Raw genomic sequence first — 22,516 nt, 5'->3', positions numbered from 1 at the left:
TGTGTGTGTGTTTTTCATTCAGAGTAATATTGAATCAACCTTAAGAATTAATTTTGTTTCAAGAATAGGAAAGACCTAACTTTAAAGATCAAAATAAGCGCTACAGATGTGAGAATGCGAGATTAGTTGCTGCTGAGGTAGACGCTCTCGCTCTTTCTCTGCTGTCGGTAGATATTGTTGTTAATGCTTAATTTGGCTACGGCAGAGACATGTTACAGGTTATAATATAATCCATAAATCATGGCAACAAATGATTTTTTAAGTCAGTTTAATACGTTTAATCAGTTGAAACGACTTTCACAGTCAATTTGATTCAACTTAACTCATATTTAACCGTTGCTTCTTGTCATTGTAGGCTTAGGCTACTTTTTTCAATGAATTTTAATGAATATACTAATTAATAAAATGAATATTATTTATTTTGTATTACATATTGTTCATTCATTTATTTTTAACACCGCACCCCCAGCACCCCCATTTTTTCGTGGGCTACACTCCAGGGGGTGCTGCAGCACCCTCAGCACCCCTACTTCCCGCGGTAATGAGTGTGTGGTACCCTGGATTATAGAAGCATCAGATGACTCAACCACTGAATCCTTCTGCACTCGAACCAGCATCCGGAGTTTCTGCCTGTGTCACAGGAGGATGAGGGTGTTCTTAGCACTTCAACAACTTCACACAGGTCCAGCTAAATGGCAGCCCATTTATTTACTCTGATGGAAATATACTGGTGGAAAAGAAACCAGTTGCTTTCCAGTTTTGTTATTGCCAGAAAATGGGCAAAACCTTTTATTGCATTAAGAATGATCAGTTCTGTTTCACATTCTCAAATATATTCTGTGGGTCGAATGTTTTGGATACTGTTTTTGAGAGAAGTCTCTTCTGCTTCCGAAGGCTGCATTTATTTAATCGAAACTACAGTAAAAGCTATATTGTGAAATATCCTTACAATTTATAATAAGTGGTTTCCATTTCAATATATTTTAAAATGTAATTTATTCCTGTGATGGCAAATAAATTTTCAGCAGCCATTACTCCAGTCTTCAGTGTCACATGATCCTTCAGAAATTATTCTAATATGCTGATTTGCTGCTTGAGAAACATTTATCAATATCAAAAACAGTTGAAGAATTCAGCTCAGTAGTTGAAAACTGCTTCATGTTTCATGATACTTTTTTTTCAGGATGTTTTGATGAATAGAAAGTAAAAAAAACAACAAAAAAAACCTTTAGTAACATGTCTTTACTGTCAATTTTGATCAGTTTAATTCATCCATGCTCATTAAATTAATTTAGTTATAAATTTTTGTTTAATCCAAACTTTTTTAATAGTAGTGTATCATGGTTTCCACAAAAATATTAACCAACACAGCTGTTTTTAGCAATGATGATAAGAAGAAATGTTTTTTAAGCAGCAGATCAGCGCATTAGAATAATTTCTGAAGGATCATGTGACACTAACAAATGAAGTAATGGTTGCTGAAAATTCAGCTTTGTCACTGGGGGTAAAATTATTTTTGGTGTTGTTATTATTAGGAAATACAGAACACAAGAAATTGGAGCTTGAAGAGAATTTTGATAAATGGTAGATGAGTTCCCAGCAGAGGGTGCTAGATGTTTGTAGTTTCCTATAGTTTAAAGACCCCAATCCAGCAGGTTTGGGATAATATATGATTTAAGAAAATCGTCCCACAGAAAATTAAAATTACAGTAGTTTAATTAGTATTTCAGTAGCTATTACATTGCTATGGTCCATTTCATTGTTGCCGGCTACATCATATTATTCCAGAATTGCATGTGTAACTGCAATTTATGAAATACTAAGACCAAAAGATTAAGTTATGTATTGCAATTATGCTATTATAGAAATTGATTAGTGAAAGATCTGCCTCCCCTCACATTACCGTCACCTCTTTGATTGAAGAGTTTGATTCTGAATGCGAGGAGGTGACCCGCTCCTTATTTTCTTCCATAAAATGAGAACACCACAGCCCCTTTATTTTCATGCTTCCATAGGCATTTAATCTGAATTTATATGTAAAATAAAAGCCTCTCTCAGCCATCGCTCCATCTTTGCCCCCTGCAACATGCTTTTGGTGCTTCAAGCTGTTGGCTGAAACACTGCCTGTCTGAAGTGCCAGATCAAACTGTTTTGTATATCTGTCCTTGCCTGTTAAGGTTTGTTTAAGCATCCAGAAACACTATGTGGTCCGAATCCAATCTTCTTTGTCAAGCTAGATCTTCTTCATCAAGCCCAAGCTAACCCCAGGGAGGCTGTCGGTGTTCATTCAAGGAGTGAGTAAATGTTCTTTTGTGTGATTTATGCTGCTATCTTAGAGAGTTGTAGGTTTGTTGTTTGTTTACACACTCACGGTTCTACAATATTAATTGTTTTCCTGAATTATTAAGCACGTTTTACATTCCTGCTCTGTTATAGAAGAGGAATCGTGAGCTGTGAAATGTTTCAGATGGCAACAACATCTGAGCCTAAATGCCACTTGCTGTGCCATTTAAGACCCGTTTATCAATTCAGCCAGTTCTCAGTTGGAAACAGGTAAAAGCTATCATGTCAAGCCTTTATTGTGTGCTGTGACATACTTTTTTTTTTCCGGCCACCATCATGCATTGGTTCTTAGCAGGAGCCAATTTGGCTAGTGAGCTGCCACCCTTCTCCCTTCTTTCCTGATCTCTTGTGTTTAGACTGTATTGTGCCTCTGAGGACCAGAGGAGGGTTGCCATGGCATTCCTGCCAACAGCAGGAGATGGTGTCAGAGATGAAAGCAGCATGGTAGAATGACGCTGGCTGTCTCCCCTTTGGCCCCTGTTTGAATGCGGTGCAAGGTGTGTGAAGACAAAGAATCAGGAATAAGTTTACATGAGCAAGGGCATCACTTTAGCATGCTTGCCATCACCATCCTGAGAAACTTGAGAAATCCTGAGAAATCTCTGAAAACTGCTGTTTATCCTCACAAGTGACATTTATAACCACTTGTTCAACACTGGTATCAATGTAACTGCTCCTGTATAGTCTGAGCTTTGTGCTGCTCACTGAGCACATATTTTCATTGTGTGTTTTATGAAGTTTTGAGACAGCTAAATAGAAAGTCTCATTAAAGTGTACTGACACAAAAAGAGGAGAGCTGAGGTTTATCCACAACCACACATTTTTATTTTCAGACTTTCTGGATTAGAATCAAAAATGAATGATGTGGGACTGGTGTGATTCTTTTTTCCCCCCAAACAGATGAGCACACATCAGGATGATGATGTCATGTCATTGCTTGGTTTATTCTCTTCAGTTTGCAACAACACTCTGACATGTTAAATGTTCTCATATGGGGTCTGAAAGTCTGATTTGCCCACTCAACATGACTGGTAGTTTAAGCTGTCATGCTTGTAATACAAAATGCACCTTTTTGTCAGTGTAACCGTTACTATCAAGCAGAACACACCAACAATCCTACCTTAAAACCTAACCTCTATGATCAGTTGGCTATATTGATATGTAGCAAAAATCTAACAAGTGCAACGATTTCAATCCTTTATACAACAGTGATCATGTTTTCACTCATAATATTACAATATTAAATTTTTAGAAAATGCATGGATTTTGGTTTTCTGGTGGGGCTTTAAAAACATTGTTTTCAAGGCCAAAATTAAACGCATTGTGCGAGTACAAATGGTGTGAACAGCACATCTTAAGAAGTTTAAGTCAGTTTTTCAGAACGGCTGTCTGAGACAATCGAAATCGTTGCTGACTCCTGGGAGAGAGATGTGAGAGTTGTAATCAACTATAAACTCAACCTTTTTGGGAACACCTATAGGTAAAATTGCTTTCAAGTGCTTTCTCCCTTTTTCACTGTTATTTCCCCCTCAGTGTTCCAAACATACTTTATGAAATCTGGGGCTTAATAGTACACTTACTTTTTTTTGCCAGAATCATATGGCAGAAATAGTAAGAGTAGTTTGCTGTTATGCTATACATTCTTTCGATATAAAAATCATACATTGTGATTCAACCGGTTTTGAAAAATCATACATTGTGATTCAACCGTTTTTGAATTGAGAACAGCACACTTTGCTTTACTCAAAGATCTTGTCGTGTTTTACAGAAATCTTTTATATGGACATGCTGTGGGCTTGTTTTTGCAAATTAGTAGCTGTGGGCACACAACGCTTTCTCTCATTTAAAATAATCCAAAATCCGGATACATCAAACAATAGAACAAGGGTTAGAACAAGAACTTTTTCTGCACATTTAAATACGGAAACTGTATGGAATTCTAAGTGAATTAGGCCCATGTCTTTGGATTTCCAGCTTGATATGGTGCTTGCTGTGTCAACCGATGATTATTTTACATTTACATTTACATTTAGTAATTTAGCAGACGCTTTTATCTAAAGCGACTTACAAATGAGGACAATGGAAGCAATCAAAATCAACAAAAGAGCAATGATAACCAAGTGCTATATGGTTCTATATTTTAATGTTTGTTTAACTTTTTTTTTTTTGAGACCGAGAATAAGTGGGTACAAGATGTGCATAATGTGCTGAGTAAGGTTTTTTTAGATAATGTGACAAAAGTTCTGTGTTCTCTACATATCCGGATCTCCTCAACCAACCTGCTGTAATTGTAAATCCTAAAATGACTTTAGTTGTTCCTTTGCATTAGTCGCTCTGAACGCACTGTACTCAGATAGCAGTTGTTCACAAAGCCCCCTCTAACACAGAACTGGGAGTTTAATGCCATGGTAACAGAATATACTATAATTAAATAGAACTTCTTGATAACTGACAAGCTGAAGAGTCATTTTAAAATGTTTGTGCTAAAGACGGTTTTTATTAATTAGCAATCTGCATGTAATAAGTCATGCTGCTTGATAAAAGGAATATCATTCATTAGCCTTTTTGGTGGAGTGAGGCAGATCTGATTAGCAAACTAGGATCCAACATTTGCTAAACTATAATAGATATGTTTAGTTCCCACTAGTGCATGTAAAGCTCATTCGGTGTGCTTATGCACAATGTTTATACTTCTATATTTTTTTTCTGCATGCAGTTTTACTCCAAAGTAACACAAGCATGTCCAGCTGCTGTCATTTCCTGCTGCTCACCAGAATGAGAATGAGAAAGCGAGTGAAAATGGGAGCCGCTCTGGAGCCAGGAGCTTTCTTGCTTTAGGACCAGCAATGATTGCAGTTTAAGGTATGTTTACACAATGGCAAAAAGCACAAGAACATCTCTATTATGAATGTGTGTTTGACACATTTGACAGTTTCATTGTCGGTCCAATACTGCTTCTTGTGTGCTGTGTGCTAGACTGAACAATCTCACTGGCTTTTTCTGTCTCACTTTCTGCTTTCCTTAAATAAGGGAATGGTTATAAAGGAATGAAATATGGAGATAGAGATAGACGATGGAAAGGGAAATGTTGGGAGAGAGAGGGAGGGAGATGCTATTGTGCTGCATCCTGTTTTGGTAATTCTATCCATCTGACCATCCCAGGGCTCTCTGAAGGGGGATGAAGGGCAAATCTAGAACTGACTAAACACTGATCTGAGTTCAGCTTGGGTCTTTCTTTTTAAACATCTCCTGGTCCTAAAGCAGAGTTTCTTAACCTTTTTCTTTTTTTTTTTGTAGCCTGACAGCCTCATCAGTAATGCTCACATACCTTTTTATTGACCTCAACCTGAATTGTTTCTTTTTAAATATTAAAGGGGTCATATGATGCAATTTCAAATTTTCCTTTCTCTTTGTAGTGTTACAAGCTGTTCGTGCATAGATGAGATCCCTAAAGTTGCAAAGACTAAAGTCTCAAACCCAAAGAGATATTCTTTATAAAAGTTAAGACTTGTCCACGCCCTCCTAGCCTCGTTTAAACACGCCCCCACATGTCTACGTCACTGTGTGGGAATATTTGCATAACAATGGAAACTAATCCCATATTTTCTAATATTATTACAAAGGGGCAACATGTATATTGAAAATAGCAGAGGGCCTCAAGTTGCAAAGACTGAAGAAAGTCTCAAACCCAAAGAGATATTCTTTATAAAAGTTAAGACCTGTCCACGCCCTCCTAGCCTCGTTTAAACACGCCCCCACATGTCTACGTCACTGTGTGGGAATATTTGCATAACAATGGAAACTAATCCCATATTTTCTAATATTATTACAAAGGGGCAACATGTATATTGAAAATAGCAGAGGGTCTAGGACAGATCCTTGTGGCACAAGTAAATAGACAAAGTGATAGCGATCGAAAAGGTAGGATCTAAACCATCTTAAAGCCTGACCTTGAATACCTGTATAGTTTTGTAATCGGTCTATGAGTATGTCATGATCTATAGTGTCGAACGCAGCACTAAGGTCAAGTAAAACTAGCAATGAGATACAGCCTTGGTCTGATGCAAGAAGCAAGTCATTTGTAATTTTAACAAGTGCAGTTTCTGTGCTATGATGAGGCCTGAAACCAGACTGAAATTCTTCATAGATATAATTTTTTGCAGGAAGGAGCACAATTGAGCAGAGACAACTTTTTCTAAATTTTTAGAAATAAACGGATGATTTGAAATGGGTCTGTAATTTGACAGTTCACAAGGATCTAGTTGTGGTTTCTTAATAAGAGGCTTAATAACTGCCAGCTTGAATGGTTTTGGGACGTGACCTAAAGATAACGACGAGTTAATAATATTGAGAAGCGGTTCTTCTGCTACAGGTAACAACTCTTTCAGTAATTTAGTGGGTACAGGATCTAATAAACATGTTGTTGGTTTAGATGCAGTGACAAGTTTATTTAGATCTTCCTGTCCTATAGTTGTAAAGCACTGCAGTTTTTCTTTGGGTGCACTGAATTTTTTTCACATAGATTACCTTTGCTGTCATCTGACAAGTTAAGTTAATCTTTAAAAACTAATAATTTAACAAAATAATTAAATTTTAATAACACTGTTAAATGTGGTCTTCAGCAAATCTCAAAATGAATATCCATTTTTCACACTGAACATTTATAATGCTATACCCAAATTTATTGTATCCTCTTACATTATCAGTTTTTTGTTGTAAACATTTGTTTTGAATTTATTTAGACAAAGGAATATAGAATTTTAGTATCAGCCATTTATTGGTTACTGGCCATAACATTAAAAATAATTGTTTATCAACCATAATTTTAATTGTGCATTCCTGCTTAAAAAGGAATAAAAAAATCATAATATTAATCATAATTTGTTTTTTCGAAATTTAACGAAGCAAAGTCACATACTTTCCAAGTACTCCCTTGAATCTGCTGAAGTATGTACTTCTGTTTGGGAATCACTACCATAAAGAATTATACACCTTTTAATTCATTTATCTAGGCACTGCAATGTAAATGTATTACAACAAAAAAAGAGAGATTATCTGAGGATATCTATAGAATTACCCATAATTGACATTGAGATCTGCAACATGCATATGACTATTATTTGGACATTCCATTAAAAAACTGTTAATGACTGGCTTTGAATGTAAATGTCAGAGTCGTGCTGGAACACTGCTGGCTGAAAGCTCAAAAAATTATCTCTCATAAGTAACACACAAACACACCATCAGCTTACAGAAACCAAGGAGACACTATGCAGCTCCACAGACACACAAACACTCAGCTGAAGAAGGTTAGCAGAGATTGAACTCAAAATGTGTGGAGAGCAGGTAGAGCTTGTCCTGACCCATAGGGGCACATCTTGTTGGGCAGCTGGAAACTGCTCTGACCTGCCTCTCATAAGGGTCACAGCAAATGACAGTGAAGGGATATCAGCTCACAAAAGCATTTAAACCTTTGTAACCTCACTGCTGTGGCCATATGGACCACCACTTTCAGCCCTGTACTTACTAAGACAAAGTAAGGTCTACCTTTCTGAAACAACTAAAAATATTTCCACACTACTCCTGGAGAACACTTTAACACTTTAAAGTAAGCATCAACAGCATCTGTTAATAACGTTAATTTCTACATGCATTATGCAAATACATTTGTAACATTTCAGGTTGTATAAATGAACATTAATGTATTATGAACAATTTAAAAATCAATATTAGCCTTTAATTGTTGTTGGCAATTGAATCAAATTATACAATATCATAATTGGGTACTAGTAAAATATCTACTATGTTTTAATGAATCTTTAGTGACATATACAGGTCAAAAGTTTGTAATAATTACATTTCTTTTTAAATTGTGTTATATAAAGAATCTTTTGCTCACCAAGGATGCAATTCTTTGATCAAAAATAGAGTAAAACCGTAATATTGTGAAATCATTTTAATATGCTAATTTGGTGCTCAAGAAACATTTCTGATTAATAACAATACTTTTATTCATCAAAGACACGTTAAATTGATCAAAAGTGATAGTAAAGACATTTATAATGTTACAAAAAATGTTATTTCTCCTGAAAAAAAATGTATCATGGTTTTCGTAGTAATATTAAGAAGCAAAAACTTTCCAAGATTTGAAATAATAATAACCATTATTAGTAATTGTGCACCAATAACAATTAAGCACCAGATCAGCATATATTAGCATGATTTCTGAAGGATCGTGTGACACTGAAGACTGGAGGAATAGCTGCTGAAAATTCACAGAAATTACATTTAAAAAAATATTTGATTATAAAACAGATACATTTTATTGGAATAATATTGCACAATAGTGCTGTTTTTTTACTGTGTTTTTTATTAAATAAATGCAGGCTTGGTGAACCTAAGATATTTCTCTCAAAAACATAACGTTTTAATTATTTTTAACCGTCAAAAATGTTTAGTTCACTTTTGAATAGTCACTAATGGAAAAAGAGTTCTTTGCTCACATTTAGCTACCAGCAGGAGATAACAGAGTCATACTAACTAGCCAAACCTTAACCTCTTATTTCTTGTAGGTAATATTCATCTATGGTTATTCAATACACGGTGGAAGCTAATGGATTTTGATGCCATTGATTTCCTCTGACTTGAAATTAGAGGTGTGTTTACATTGTTGTTGTTTTTTATAGCTGGGAACATTTGGAAGTGCTTCTCTGACCAAAGGGTCAACCTTTACCCTACTGGAATAGAGAAGAGAGAATGCATTAAAACACATCAGGGCTGATCTTCCCTCTCTCTCTCTTCCTGCCGGCAGTAACTGCAGCTGAGAGGCATTAATACCCTCAGAACCCTGGAGCATGGCAGGGAATGCAGCTCGACACGGAGATGAGGTGGAGCTTTCTATGAGGTAATGTGATTTGAGAAAATCACTACTGCTCTTGGCACTCTGAATGACACACAGTCAGCCTGTGGGGATGAGTTTCACAGAGGCAGCAATGTGTTTTGTGCCGTGCTGAGTGGACTGTCACAGGATCGTATCAGCTCATGTTGAGGAGACCAAAAGACACCATGTATAAAAGGTACTTAACAGAGTTTTCTGTTCTGCTTGTTTGGAGTTTGATATGTAGTTAGTTGATATTTTTTTAACTATGTGATTGCATTTTAGATCAGTGCTTCTCCACTGGTTTTGTTTAAGGACTTTTTACACTGGACATGTGGCAAACCTGTATTTATTATGTAGTTGAGTTGCATTTTACATTGCATTGCAACCCAGCACCATTTGAGAGCAACTGATTTTCTAAGGAGAATAATTTTAATGTTTTCTACAGGCATGAGGTGTGTTTAGCTGTGATTGGATGCATTCAAGTATTTCTGTCATATTTAGAGTTTTTTTTTTTGTCTCTTTGTATTGCCTTCAGTTGCATGATATTAACACTGTTTCAACAGAAATAGCATAGATATAATTTTTTTTCTTAGAAATTAATATAAAACATTTTTTTTTTAGATTGGAATGCCTGGTAGCACTTTACAATAAGCTTGAATTTATTATTTTTTGTTGCATAATGTATAGGCTAATGCATAAGGCATCATGAACTAACAAGGAATAATGCTTTTACAACAGCTATTAGACTATGTTAATCTGTACATATGCTAATAGAACATTTCTTGTTGTATAAATTAAAATTTCTAAAAATTCATATAAACTTATATTAATGAATTATGATCAAATTTATGTTGACAATGGAGCCTTGTTGTAAAGTGTTACTCGCTATTTTTTAGCATTCCCTTTCATTTCAATGGCAGTTGCTTGGTTGCTGCAAGACCCACCAAACTACATTATTTGAAATTTGTCAACTTTGCTCATTGTGGCTCAGTTCTGCATCCAGGTTTTTATGAGCCAGTCACATCAGCTTCGGGAAAAATTCCATTACTCCAAGATATTTTGGCACAACTTTATCTATGACTTGGTAGCAGCTAGCCAAACTAGCCAAATATGGACAGGTTGTGTGCTATGCATTCATTCTTAAAATGAACTAAAATACCCCCCATCCTCCACAATTATTATAATTTAAATTTTTCCCCCCATAACCTGTGTTGTCTGTTTTCAATTATAACCAACCAGTGATGGTGACTGTTGTTCAAATTTTGAGCCTGCAATATAAAATGCTTTCTGTTAGATCTTTTGAAATGTGCAGGCGATAAGATAAATTCAACCAGGAGTAAGTTCTTGAAGAAAAGACAATGAAACTAATTTGAACACGGAAGGTTTCATTTAGTTTTCTTCCTTTTTTTCCCCTTGTGTGTGTATGTTATAGTTAGCTATTGTGTAATAGTTTGTTGGGCAATTATATGTGAGTGAATATGTGTTTGTGTATGCGTTGTAAGGTTTGGATATATTTAAGAAAAAATCTAATAATAAACTAACTAAAGTACAAGACTAGGGATTTCTAAGTCTAATGGAATTTCTTCTCAGAGGTGAAAATAAGATTAGTTCATTTGGAAATAGGCTATACCTTCGCTGACCCAAGTATAGAGTAAATGGATTAGTGAAACTGCAAAATCTCCAAAAACCCTTTCAAAATACCTTTCTTTTTTCAAAGAGCATTTGAAGTGTGTCCAAGTACAAAAATAACCCGTAAGTACATTTATAGTGGGATCTCATATGATAAATCTTTTTGTGTCTAGTGTTCCTGATCAGTTGGAAGCTTGAGCGGCAGTGATATGAGTCTCTTGCTCTGGTTCGGTGGAGGCAGATCGTTTCTGCTGCTTTTGATCCTGCTGTGCTGTGGGACCCTGTCAATCTGGACCAAGACCAGCAGACACCAAGGGTCCCGCAGACCCGTGCACAACCACACCGATGACATCATACTGGCTGTCATACTCCCTCAGCACAATACGTCCTACCCCTGGGCATGGCCTCGTGTGGGACCTGCGCTGGACCGTGCCATTGCTCGCATCAATGCCGACCCCACCCTGCTGCCCCAGCACCACGTCCGGCACATCTTCGCCAACAGTGAGAATGGGGACGGTATCTGCTCAGAGTCCATCGCCCCCCTCATGGCCGTAGACCTGAAGTTCGAACACAACCCGTGGGCTTTCATAGGGCCCGGCTGTGACTATACCTCCTCCCCCGTTGGGCTGTTCACCACTCATTGGGGCCTCCCCATGATCACGGCAGGGGCCCCTGCCGTAGCTTTCGTGCAGATGGAGATGTACACCTCCATCACCAACACGGGCCCCACACATAAGAAACTAGGCGAGTACGCCCTCCACCTCTACAAGCATTTTGGGTGGCGCCAACACACCCTGCTGATGTTTAGTGATACCAAAATGGGAGAAAGGGCCTGCTACTTTGCCTTGGAGGGGCTTTACACAGAGATGCATGAGGACAACATCACCACCACGGACCTGGTGTTCGAGGAGAACAAAGGGCCGGTTAACTATTCCGAGCTCCTGCACAAGATCCAGGATGATGGAAGAGGTGAGTGGCTTGTTTTTGTTGCTTTGCTAGAACAGTCTGCATCTAAATTGGCATCTGTCCTTGTGTTAATGCATGTCCAGTGCTTTTGAGATCTGGATTTTAAAATCCATTTAGCCTCACTTGACACGTTGTCTCCATACCAACTGACTCCTAGATATGACACTGAGGTCAGAGGTCAAATTTGTGACGCACAAATGAGGAAAACCTTTTATCATGAGGCCATTATAATAGCAGTGCCACAATGCTGAATTTCAAGAGCACAAGAAGAGTCAGGGCCGTTTCTAGGCATAGGCGAGCTAGGCGGTCGCCTAGGGCGCCACCAGCTGAAGGGGCGCCAATTAGCGCACGTACTGGCACTTTTAGCAGGGTATTTACAAAAAAATTGGGGGGGGGGCAATAGGGATTTCGCCTAGGGCGTCAAATTGGCTAGAAACGGCCCTGAGAAGAGTCCTACAGACGCTAGAGCAGAAAATAATTGCAAAATAGCAGAGAAAAGACAGAGACGTTTTCTAGTAAAAGGTGTGGGTCATTTTATGACATTTTATGCATTTTCTGTGCTGTATTTGGGGGAAATCTGTGGAAGCTGAATGACTTTAGAACAAAAAGTCAAAACCTGTAGAAAAGTCAAAACCAGACTTCATCTTCTAAAGAATACAAAAGGAGATATTTTGAAGGATGTCTCAGTGTTTTTTGGTCCATATAATGAAAGTCAATAGGATCGAATGTTGTTGTGTTAATTGTGTACTCTAGTCATACGGGTTTGAAATGACATGAGGGTTAGGAAATGCCAGAATTTTCATTTTTGGGTGAACTATTTATTTATTTATTGTTTATTGAAATTTGTGATGGTTTCAGTATATCAAATAGATGCTAGAAGTTTCTTCCTGTGACTTTCTTCCATGTTCCTGTGGCTCAGTGGTAGAGCATTGCGTTGGCAGTGCAAGAGGTCGTGGGTTCGATTCCCAGGGAACACACATACTGGTAAAAAATGTATAACCTGAATGCACTGTAAGTTGCTTTGGATAAAAGCGTCTGCTAAATGCATGAATTATTATTATTATTATTATTCTACCACAAGGAACCATAAGAGTGAGTGAAAAGGTCTTATTGAGTGACCTTGCACCTGTCTGTGACAGCATATTTTTTCCCCTGAGCTTGATTTGTGCTGCACTCCGTCATTCAGATTGAAATGCTGCAAGAGGTGCTGCTCAAGGCAAATGGGTTTAATTGCATGTGGACTAACATTATAATAATTTAGTATAATATCATGCAAATTATGACTGACAAGGAGTGAAGGAGAAGGTTAGAGAAACAGGAAATGTTTAGAGTATGAGTATTTTTGTTGCTTTCCTCAGCCATTATTGAACAACTGGCGTAAGTACTATATAGCATTTTTTTAATATAATATTTATATAGTTTTATTTAAATATTATAATTATGCTTGATTCAGGCCTGACTCAAATGTGAGTCTTTTATGAGCACCTCATCTCAGAATGTCAGAGTACTTGCACTGACCAGCAGCAGGAGATTCAGTTTTATAGTAACTATGTAGTGCATCACAAAATTTAGCTTGTTATTGTCTCTGCAGTTAAATATTCCTCGGTGCTCTGACCTTGGGATCAGATTAATGCTTCTTCCGCAAAGGGGACCTCAGGAAACCTGTATCTGAAAGTTTTTAATGGGTAAAATGTGCTTTAAACCTTTTTTCAAGTCCCACAGGGACATAAAAATGTCAACCAAACAACATTTATTAACAGAGGTCATAACCCCTGTGAGCATGCAAGAAATTTAGCACACATTATCTGATCTTTTGGCATTTCCTGCAAATACAGAGTTTGTATTCATCCATTGAGTTTATTCAGTCTTTCTAACTGGCAGATTTGAATGGTTCATCATTAGTCACTGGATGCTCTGTTGAGTCACTGAATGAACAGTTAGTAAGAAATGTAATGTTGTACTAACACATAAAAAGTCAAATGAATGAAGCAGCAGGAAGATGTCTTAGGTGGTATGTCATAAAACCTTTTGAAGACACAGAATCCTATAAGCAAAGCACATCCGGATGTGTTTTCAGGAGATGGCATCAGCAGTATCCCATTTTTACGATCATCCACAAAGTGAAAAATACAATCAACTTCATGATGTAAAACACTGTGCTCATAAAACACCAGCAATAAAGTCCAACCAAATTTCTTTGCTCTCTCTGGATGACAGACAAAAGCTTGGGCGATCGTAATGGGTCAGATTAGGGTCTATGTCATAGAATAAGTATTACATTTCAGTTAGTTCTAAGTACACTTAACAGCGTCATCCACTTGTACAGTCTGTTGTCAGCCAGTATTATATGTTTATTAATTCATGGCATTGGTTGATGTTATTGTTGGATGTTTTTCCACTATTTATGTTTTGTTAAGATTTTGCCTTTTTGGATTCAGTATTTTACATTTTATATTGTAATTTTGCCAACATCTAATGCTCACTTAAAGATAATCTTTAAAAAAATCCTGATAGTTTAATAATATTTGGTAAATGTTATCTTTAGTAAGAATTTAAAAAATGATTTGATAGATTTAATTTTTCATACTATACATTATGTTGTGATGCCTAAATTCACAAATGATTTAGACGAAATACTAAAGAATTGGCCATCAGTTGTCAACCACAACCTGAAAATAATTATCTGCCTGATATCAGTGTGTCCTTAAATTAACTTTTGGGACAGATGATAGATATGTTTTTGGGGTCTTTCTGACTGATTAACATGTGGGGATTACCTGAGGACCAGTAACCTTTTCCGGAGATCTCAGAAGAGCGGAAATGCCCTTTCTCACCTCCTGCCTCTTTCCCCTAAATCCTGTAAAAACATCCTCACATCATCAGCAGCAGGAAGACAACACATGGAGACACACGACCTGCCATGAGAGTGGAATCTCTAATGTATTCCTCCTCTTGTGCTGGAGTTTTCCATGTAAGTGCTCTCTCGTTTGGAGATTCAGAATGCTTGTCTCTTGAAAGCACAGTTCTATATTTATAAAACTGAGAACATAAAGTGCATTTAATTTGAACAAGTCTATATTACCAGGACAGGGCCATTTTGAAAACACACAGGTTGTAAATGTCGATGAAAGTGGACTTGAACTTTGTGCTGGGACGTTGAGGCATTTAGAGAGCTTTAGATCACGAAGCTGGACATGCAACTAACTAATTACATAATTACAACCATCTGAACGTCCATTTGGTACTCGGAACATTAATTTTTTGTATTGTTGTTTGCGCACATCATTACACAAACCCAGCAACAATGCACACTCATTCATAACCTTTCAGACTTCTCGTTCTCTCTCTGCAGTGCTGAAGTGATGTGCACTTAGCTGCTGCTTTGCTTCTGGATAAAATCTCCTGCACAGCAAGGTTGTTAATGGCCAGAAGTCAGCAGGTGCTTCAACATCAATCTCTCTCTCTCATACACACACACACGCACACACACACACACACACACACACACACACACACACACACACACACACACACACTTCAAAGCTGCTCTGTTGATGAGGACTGTGCTCCTCTGGTTTAATTTTGCCATGTACCCAATCACTTCAATCCCTGATTCTGAACATGGTGGAAACCAGCATCAAAGAGGACCTTAGCTCCAGAGTGCCAACAAGAAGATCTGGTTTTCAGGCCCGTGACCCAGATTTTGGAAGTCTTGAATTCTGATCAAGGACAAACAGTTCTGAGTCAGGACAAACAGAACTGCATGAGCTCTTCATAACGAGTTAATCTCATATGGAATTGTTTGTAATAATTCCTCTCATGATGGAGTGGTAGCATCTCTAAATTGCCAATCTTTGTGACTAGAGCTTCTTGCCCTCTTGTCGTCATGATTGCAGAGCGCAAGAGCGGCCATGCTGAACTAAACTACCCATAAGGCCGTGCTCCGCTTCTCCCTGCTTTTCCATCCATCTGGATCAGCTTAAAAATTTATCTGAACTGAGGGGTAGCGAAGGATGTGAAGAAAACTACACAAATTTGTACAATCATTACATGCCCTTTTATAAACCCAGTACTGCTTCTCTGCTTACTGAAGGAATGTGCTGTATTTTGATATTTCAAATCGATATCTCCCATCGTTTCTGACCTTTGGATGCAATGCAGAGTAACTGAACACCAACAGACTTAAATCCAAACATTTCAAAAGCATCATTCACGGAGGTGAAAGCTTGTCTTTATATTGGCCTTGAATCTACCCCCTCGTGAACAGAATACTCAAGTCATAATGTCCTCTGCGTGACAGCAGAACATATGGTTCGTTTTATTAAAACAATGACCTCACATCCTCTAGAATGAGGTAATGTTAGGCAGACCTCCCTTACATCACACAGATTCCTGCGCTAATAGAATTTGTAACCTTACACTGTCTTGTGTTAAACAGCATTAGAAGAGAAACGTGACAGACTTGACTCCACAGACAGAAATGAGTTTATTTTTACAGTCAATGCCAGAACCTGTTTTTAGTGGCTTACAGTCAAACATTAGATTTATGTTAAGCAGTTCCCTCTAAATGTGCTCAGTTTTTTTTAAAGGCATTTTTTTTTGTTAGATTGAGCAAATTTTGTGTTGGTCTGTTGCTGATGAGCATTAATAAAAATCTCAAATTTTGTGCAAAACCACCATTTAAGGACCTATAAAACTTGACAAGCAATTTTCTTTCCTGTGTTGGTGTAGTTGCAGGTTGTACTGGGGGGCAGGACTCTCATTCTAGAGAACATTTGATTGGACAAAAATCTGTGTAGTGCAAGATGAGCCAACAGTATTTTTAGTCTGTTTCAAGAGATAAATACTGCAAATTTTAAATGTTTATATTGTAAATAGGGGTGGGCGATATACCGGTAGACACGATTAACCGGTAGAAATTTGTCAACCGGTAGAGGTTTTGGACTATCCTCTCTATCGCAGTTACATGCTCACATGATGTTGCGGAATTTACCGTTAACCATTTAACAGGTTTTTACTGTAGCATTTTTACAGTCTTTTACCGTTAAATTCACGGTCATTTTTTACAGTGTACTACATGGTCACAAATATCGTTTGCACATGTTTTTATGCATTGCGGTTTAAAACAAGTGATTTTAAGCCTTTTAAATGCAATCAGCAGCGAAAGAGAACTCATTTTGCTATATGCCCACGCTGACTGAGAGACTGGATGTTTCTGAATGCTGTCAGAGAGGTGTGCGCACATGAAGAGGTGCTCATAGCTTTATAGGCCTTGAATGGTTAAATACACACCCTTATATGTGTCAAAATACCCGTCTTTGTAAGTATCCTCATAAACACAGTAATTTAGGTCTTAAGTAAAAGCAAACAGCTGAGAAAGAAAACGTGTAACAATATTGGATCTGGGCAGCTCTTAATGTGACCGCAGTCTAATATTCCTGCTGTCTGTCATTCAGGTTTTTCAGACAACAAAAGAGAGAAAATCTCTCTGCTCTTGACTAAATCACTTTTGTAACTAAGAAGAAATAGGCCTATATATGGCCTATATATTTAATTTACACAGTGAAGAATATGTAGTGTTTTTATAGCTACATTTGATTACTTTATACAATGTATGTATTTATTATTTATTTGTTTTACTGTAGTCCTATTGCTTGTAATTAGTATCTTATTCTTATTTAATCGCTGAGTGTTTACTTGTCTTCAGTGAGCTTGAGGTTTTTTTTTTCTTTTCGTTATTTGGGCTATTCGTTTTTTTTGTTATCGACACTGGTGACAAGAATTATGATCAAAAATTTTGATATCATAAAGACCTTGGTTAAATCAAAAATAACTATACCGTGATATATCGTTACAGTGAAATAAAATGACTCGTATTGTGATATATGATTTTGGTCATATCGCCCACCCCTAATTCTAAAAGTGAATTTTGTCAATATTTAGGATTACAAGTGTCTGGGTCATAAGATTTAATCCTGGTGTGCCATTTCCTATGAATAAATAATACATTAACATTCATATATATCCATAAATGCTGATGCAGTCCCTTTAAACCCTATCAGGCCCTTTCATCTCATTTGTATTTTTGTGCAAAGCCAAGCAGAAAGCTCTTGTGAGAGTTGTGGTTTATGCTTTCTTTCACTTTCTCTCCACCCCGTTTGATGCTGTAGAATTGACATCATTGTGATAATCAACGTTTTCTTCTCTCTCATAGTAAGATTCCATCCAGATGCTTGTAGAGTGAATCTGAACACATCACTCCATTTATTTCATCTTCTGTCAGATCACTCAGGCCTATGGATTATCTTATCAACAAATAGCTAAATAAATGAGCATGGATGAAGCCTGTTCATGTCCCTGTCTGCTCCCCCTTCATGGTCAACAGATATGTGAGAAAATAGGCTTCAAGGATTCCATCCAGATCAATAGAACTGCTACTATTTCCTGTTGTAATTGCTCTGATCGTTTTTTGGAGCCTTAGAGTGCTGTGCAACTGTAGTGTCAATATTCTTTAAAAAAATGTACTGAAGCACTTTAATTATGGGTTAAAGGGAAGGATAGAACAGCTTCAACTTAACAGTTCAATTTCTGCATTGCCATTTACATGGTATAGATCAGAGTCAGTTTGGGAGTGAAGCTCTAACAGTCTGCTATGATTGATCAAACATTTACATACTGTATCACTGACAGAATAGAGAAGAAATAGAGAAGGCAGAATAAAACAAACAGCAAGAGTAGAGCATACGCTGATGTGCATGTGAACATAAAGTTATGTCTTAATGGTGTTATTTTCAGAGAACACAACCAATCTGGGTTTCCCTAAATGCAGCAAACAAAAAATTCACTTTTTCCCTGATTCCAGCTGTCAGTGTAATTGTAGCACGTTTGTATTAGAGAACGACATCACATTTTCAGAGCTGAGCCCATCATTATCGTTTGAGCGCAGTGTGCGGCCATTTTTCTCGATTGCAATTACAATGTACCTCCTCATTTGATTCCATGCAAGCAGGGCTGTGATTAGCTCTTGTTGGGAGGGCAGACTCCCTCTTACTCATGGTCTAGTTGGTGTGGTGATATAATGGAGTGCAGAGTTTTGAAATTATAGACAATTCTTTTGTATATATATATATGTACAACTTAGGATTTTTCTTTTCTCAGCCTTTTTTTCCCCATAAGAATAGGAGCCCATGTTTATAAAGTTGAATTAAAAAAATTATATTAATTTGGCTAGTCAACAAGTATAGCATGTTTTTTTTTTTTGTAAGATCAAGATTAAAGTTAAAATGTATGCAAGTAATTGGTATAGGAGCATTTAAAAATTCAAAATATTTGGACACATTTGTTTTATGACCAAATCAACAGTAAACTAGCCTTTTTTGGCACATAATCAGCAGGTAGCAAACACACATTTTTACTAATTATATGCAAGTATGATCAAAAATTTCTAAAAGGAGCCCAGTTGAATTAAAGTTTGTTTATGTTTTTTATTTTATTTTAAGTTTCTCCATTTTTAATCACTTTTTTTTTCCAGTTCACATAATGGTGTAATAATGAAAAAAGTACATATAAAGGAATGAATAATACTAGTAAAAATCAAGTACACACACAAGAACAATTATATCAGTCAAATAAAAATTTTAAAAAATTAAAATAAAAAAGTGGGTCATCTCTTGGGGATGGACATAGTGTATTGAGATCACATGACCAGCTGAACATGCTGGGTGTAGCTTTAAATAGTTGTGGTGTGACAAATGAATATTTAAAATGTCCTATCCTCAATTAATTTGAGGTCTGTTGTTTTTAAAAAAAAAGTGGTTTATATTAAGTATAAGATGTCATGCTGCTTCAGAAGTAATGTCAACTACCCATTCACAGTATATTTTTAGTGGACACTTTCTTACCAAAGCAACCTACTAGTTCTATTTGTACACTGAACTCTAGTTCAGGAATGTTATGTGTGCATCTGAGAAAAGCGAAGAACTCATTTGCTCAGTGCTAGTTAATGTTTAACAGCGTTGGAAATAGTTTCCCTCCCTTAGGTTGGATATCTGCCAGCAGCCTCTCTCAAGGGCTTTATCTGATAATGATGTGCATTTGAGTGTGTAATGGACTGTTTTATCTCAATGACAGGTTGCTTCTCACACCTGATGTACTCCTTTCCCAAACAAAATTGCATTTATCTTATGGACATGCCTTCATAATCATAGCAAAAATGAAGTCGATGCAGTCGTTCTTGTGGGTCCTGATCTGTTATGAACTGGGGAAATCAGAAACCCTGATTAAATTTGCATCGTTGGCATCAGAAAAGTGCACAAATTATGCAGTTTGATATTATTGAGCCTGCATTTTGCGCATCCTAGTTGTTTCTTCATTCTTTCTATTTCTTTTGTTCTTGTCAGAGTGATAGCTGGGTTTTGTCATGGCAAAAGTCATGTGGGCAGATGTAAAGGTCTGGTTCTATGGTAGTTCAGCATTGATTTCAGACACAAAGAACTGAACCTCTGACTCACTCACAGTAAGACTTTTTATATTTCCTGTTTTACTTCACAGTTGTGTGTTACTTTAGTAGCCTGCAGACTGAAAAATCTCTGTCCATAAGTGTTTTATTCTGATGGAGTGAGAGGGTAACATCCAAAATGTAGTGCCACACAGTTTCAATCAGATTTTAATATGTATACGGTATTTAACCTGTGTTACTCAAACTCATACTTGGTATATGCTTTTTTTAAAGGGGTCATATGATGTTGCTAAAAAGGACATTATTTTGTCTATTTGGTGTAATGAAATGTGTTTATGCGGTTTAAGGTTCAAAAAATTTTCCACATACTGAAACAAAGTAGTTTCACTTTCACAACGAAACACACAGCATCACACATGGGGGGCTAGAGTGAGCGGAGGCCGGCGGGCTAGAGTGAGCGGTGGCGGGCGGGCGGGCTTGAGAACGGCGCGGCCGGCGGGCTTGCAGCAACCACATGTGACGACCCCGGGCTGGACTCCGCTTCATCCACAGTGAAAGCTGATCCGGCGATCCACAGCGCGAACTTGATGTATTTCCTCAGCGACCAGCACGGATCAGCTCTAGGCATGACGAAGCGGATATCGTCCTCTTTTGGAAGGCCAAACAAAGTAGTTTTGCTTTCACAACGAAACACACGTCAACAATAATACTACAGCGAGAATCAAAGTCTTTCTTTGCGTGAACATTTGGGCGGTGTTATGTTACGCCTTCTTTCTTTGCGTGCACATTTGGGCGGTGTTATGCAAATCTTCGCACATCGTGACGTAGACATGTGGGGCGTGTTAGAACGAGCCGTTTTAGGTAGGCGTGGTTGACTCTTAACTTTTATAAAGAATATCTCTTTGGATTTGAGACTTTAGTCTTTGCAACTTTACAGATCTTCTGTATGCACCAAGAGCTTGTAACACTCCAAAGAGAAAGGAAAAATTGAAATTGCATCATATGACCCCTTTAACAATCTAGTCATTAGCTAGTCTAAGTAGCTTGTTAACCAGAAACCATGTTCCCAAAACCATCTTAACTACATTACAAGAATAGTTTACACACAAAAAAACTAAATTCTGTTGTTGCTTCATGTTTTTCCAAACCTGTATGACTTTCTTTTGCGTGACACAATAGAAGATATTTTGAAGAATGTTGGGTACATTGGAGCACATTGACTTCTATTGTATGGACAAAAAACTCTGCTGGTTGGTACATATCTTGTTTGATATTATGTACTGAATATTTATGTGTTTTTAACCTAAATCACAGCAGCTTCCAACTGTGAAGGATGTAGTAGACTGTCAAACATACACAAGCCAATCATAGCAGTGGACGTTTAGGCTACTTCTGAGTCTACAATCCGTAGTCTGTTTAACATACATAGCAATAGTGATCACATGATAAAAACAGTTGCACAGTGTTGCGACATTACTGTTGGATCCAATATAGTCAGCACAGCATCGTCTTTTAGTTTCAGTCATTTTGAAAATCCCGCACTGAGTTGTGCCTTCACTGCCTTGTTTGTAAACGAATCCGCGGTAAAATGAAGTGAACAAAAGACCGAGCTCTTACTGACACGGTCTGGCACTTCATTAAAAATAAACTTTATTCACTCTTTCCTAATGTTGGGATAAGAAGGAAGGCAATGCAAACTGTTTTTCTACAACTTGGTACTGCACAGCGTCTTCTTGTCTTCAGAGCATCTCTATCGTTTGCCTCTCTAGTAAACACTACGTGCGTGAATCGGTGGGTGGGGCTAAACAGATAGCGATGTCGATCTTCTTCTGCGGAGGTGGAGCTTATCCATCCACACTATTACAGAGTGGCACATTCCACAAGCTGTCATTTTGGCAGATTGGCTTCAATATAAGTTGTTTTTAGACTGACGAGAAAGTTTTGAGATCTGAAACTTACAGGATGTTTTCATAGTACAATGACCTCTTATATATGAAACGATCAAGGGAATTTTGGTTTCTTAGTTTATGACTCCTTTAAAGGGGTCATATGATGCAATTTCATTTTTTCCTTTCTCTTTGGAGTGTTACAAGCTCTTAGTGCATAAAGAAGATCTGTAAAGTTGCAAAGACTAAAGTCTCAAATCCAAAGAGATATTCTTTATAAAAGTTCAGAGTCAGCCACACCTACCTAAAACGGCTCGTTCTAACACGCCCCCACATACCTACGTCACTATCTGG

At 37.4% G+C, this 22,516-nt stretch overlaps 1 protein-coding gene across 2 annotated transcripts in view; it reads left to right on the top strand.

Moving 5' to 3' along the window:
* The first annotated feature begins 9,201 nt into the window (after positions 1-9,201).
* The window catches only part of LOC107741766 (atrial natriuretic peptide receptor 1-like), a 45,169-nt gene continuing 31,854 nt past the window's right edge, over positions 9,202-22,516 (top strand). For both annotated transcript variants that reach the window (XM_016554549.1, XM_016554548.1), the window contains exons 1-2: positions 9,202-9,419; positions 11,026-11,821. In XM_016554549.1, the coding sequence (XP_016410035.1) occupies positions 11,062-11,821 (760 nt within the window). In that variant the 5' untranslated portion in view covers positions 9,202-9,419; positions 11,026-11,061. The remainder of the gene's footprint in view (positions 9,420-11,025; positions 11,822-22,516) is intronic.

Source organism: Sinocyclocheilus rhinocerous, unplaced genomic scaffold (genome assembly GCF_001515625.1).
Source record: "Sinocyclocheilus rhinocerous isolate Xijiao unplaced genomic scaffold, SAMN03320098_v1.1 scaffold616, whole genome shotgun sequence".
Lineage (NCBI taxonomy): Eukaryota > Metazoa > Chordata > Actinopteri > Cypriniformes > Cyprinidae > Sinocyclocheilus > Sinocyclocheilus rhinocerous.
The sequence above is the reverse complement of the archived record's forward strand: the minus strand, read 5'-3'. Positions and strand labels throughout refer to the sequence as shown.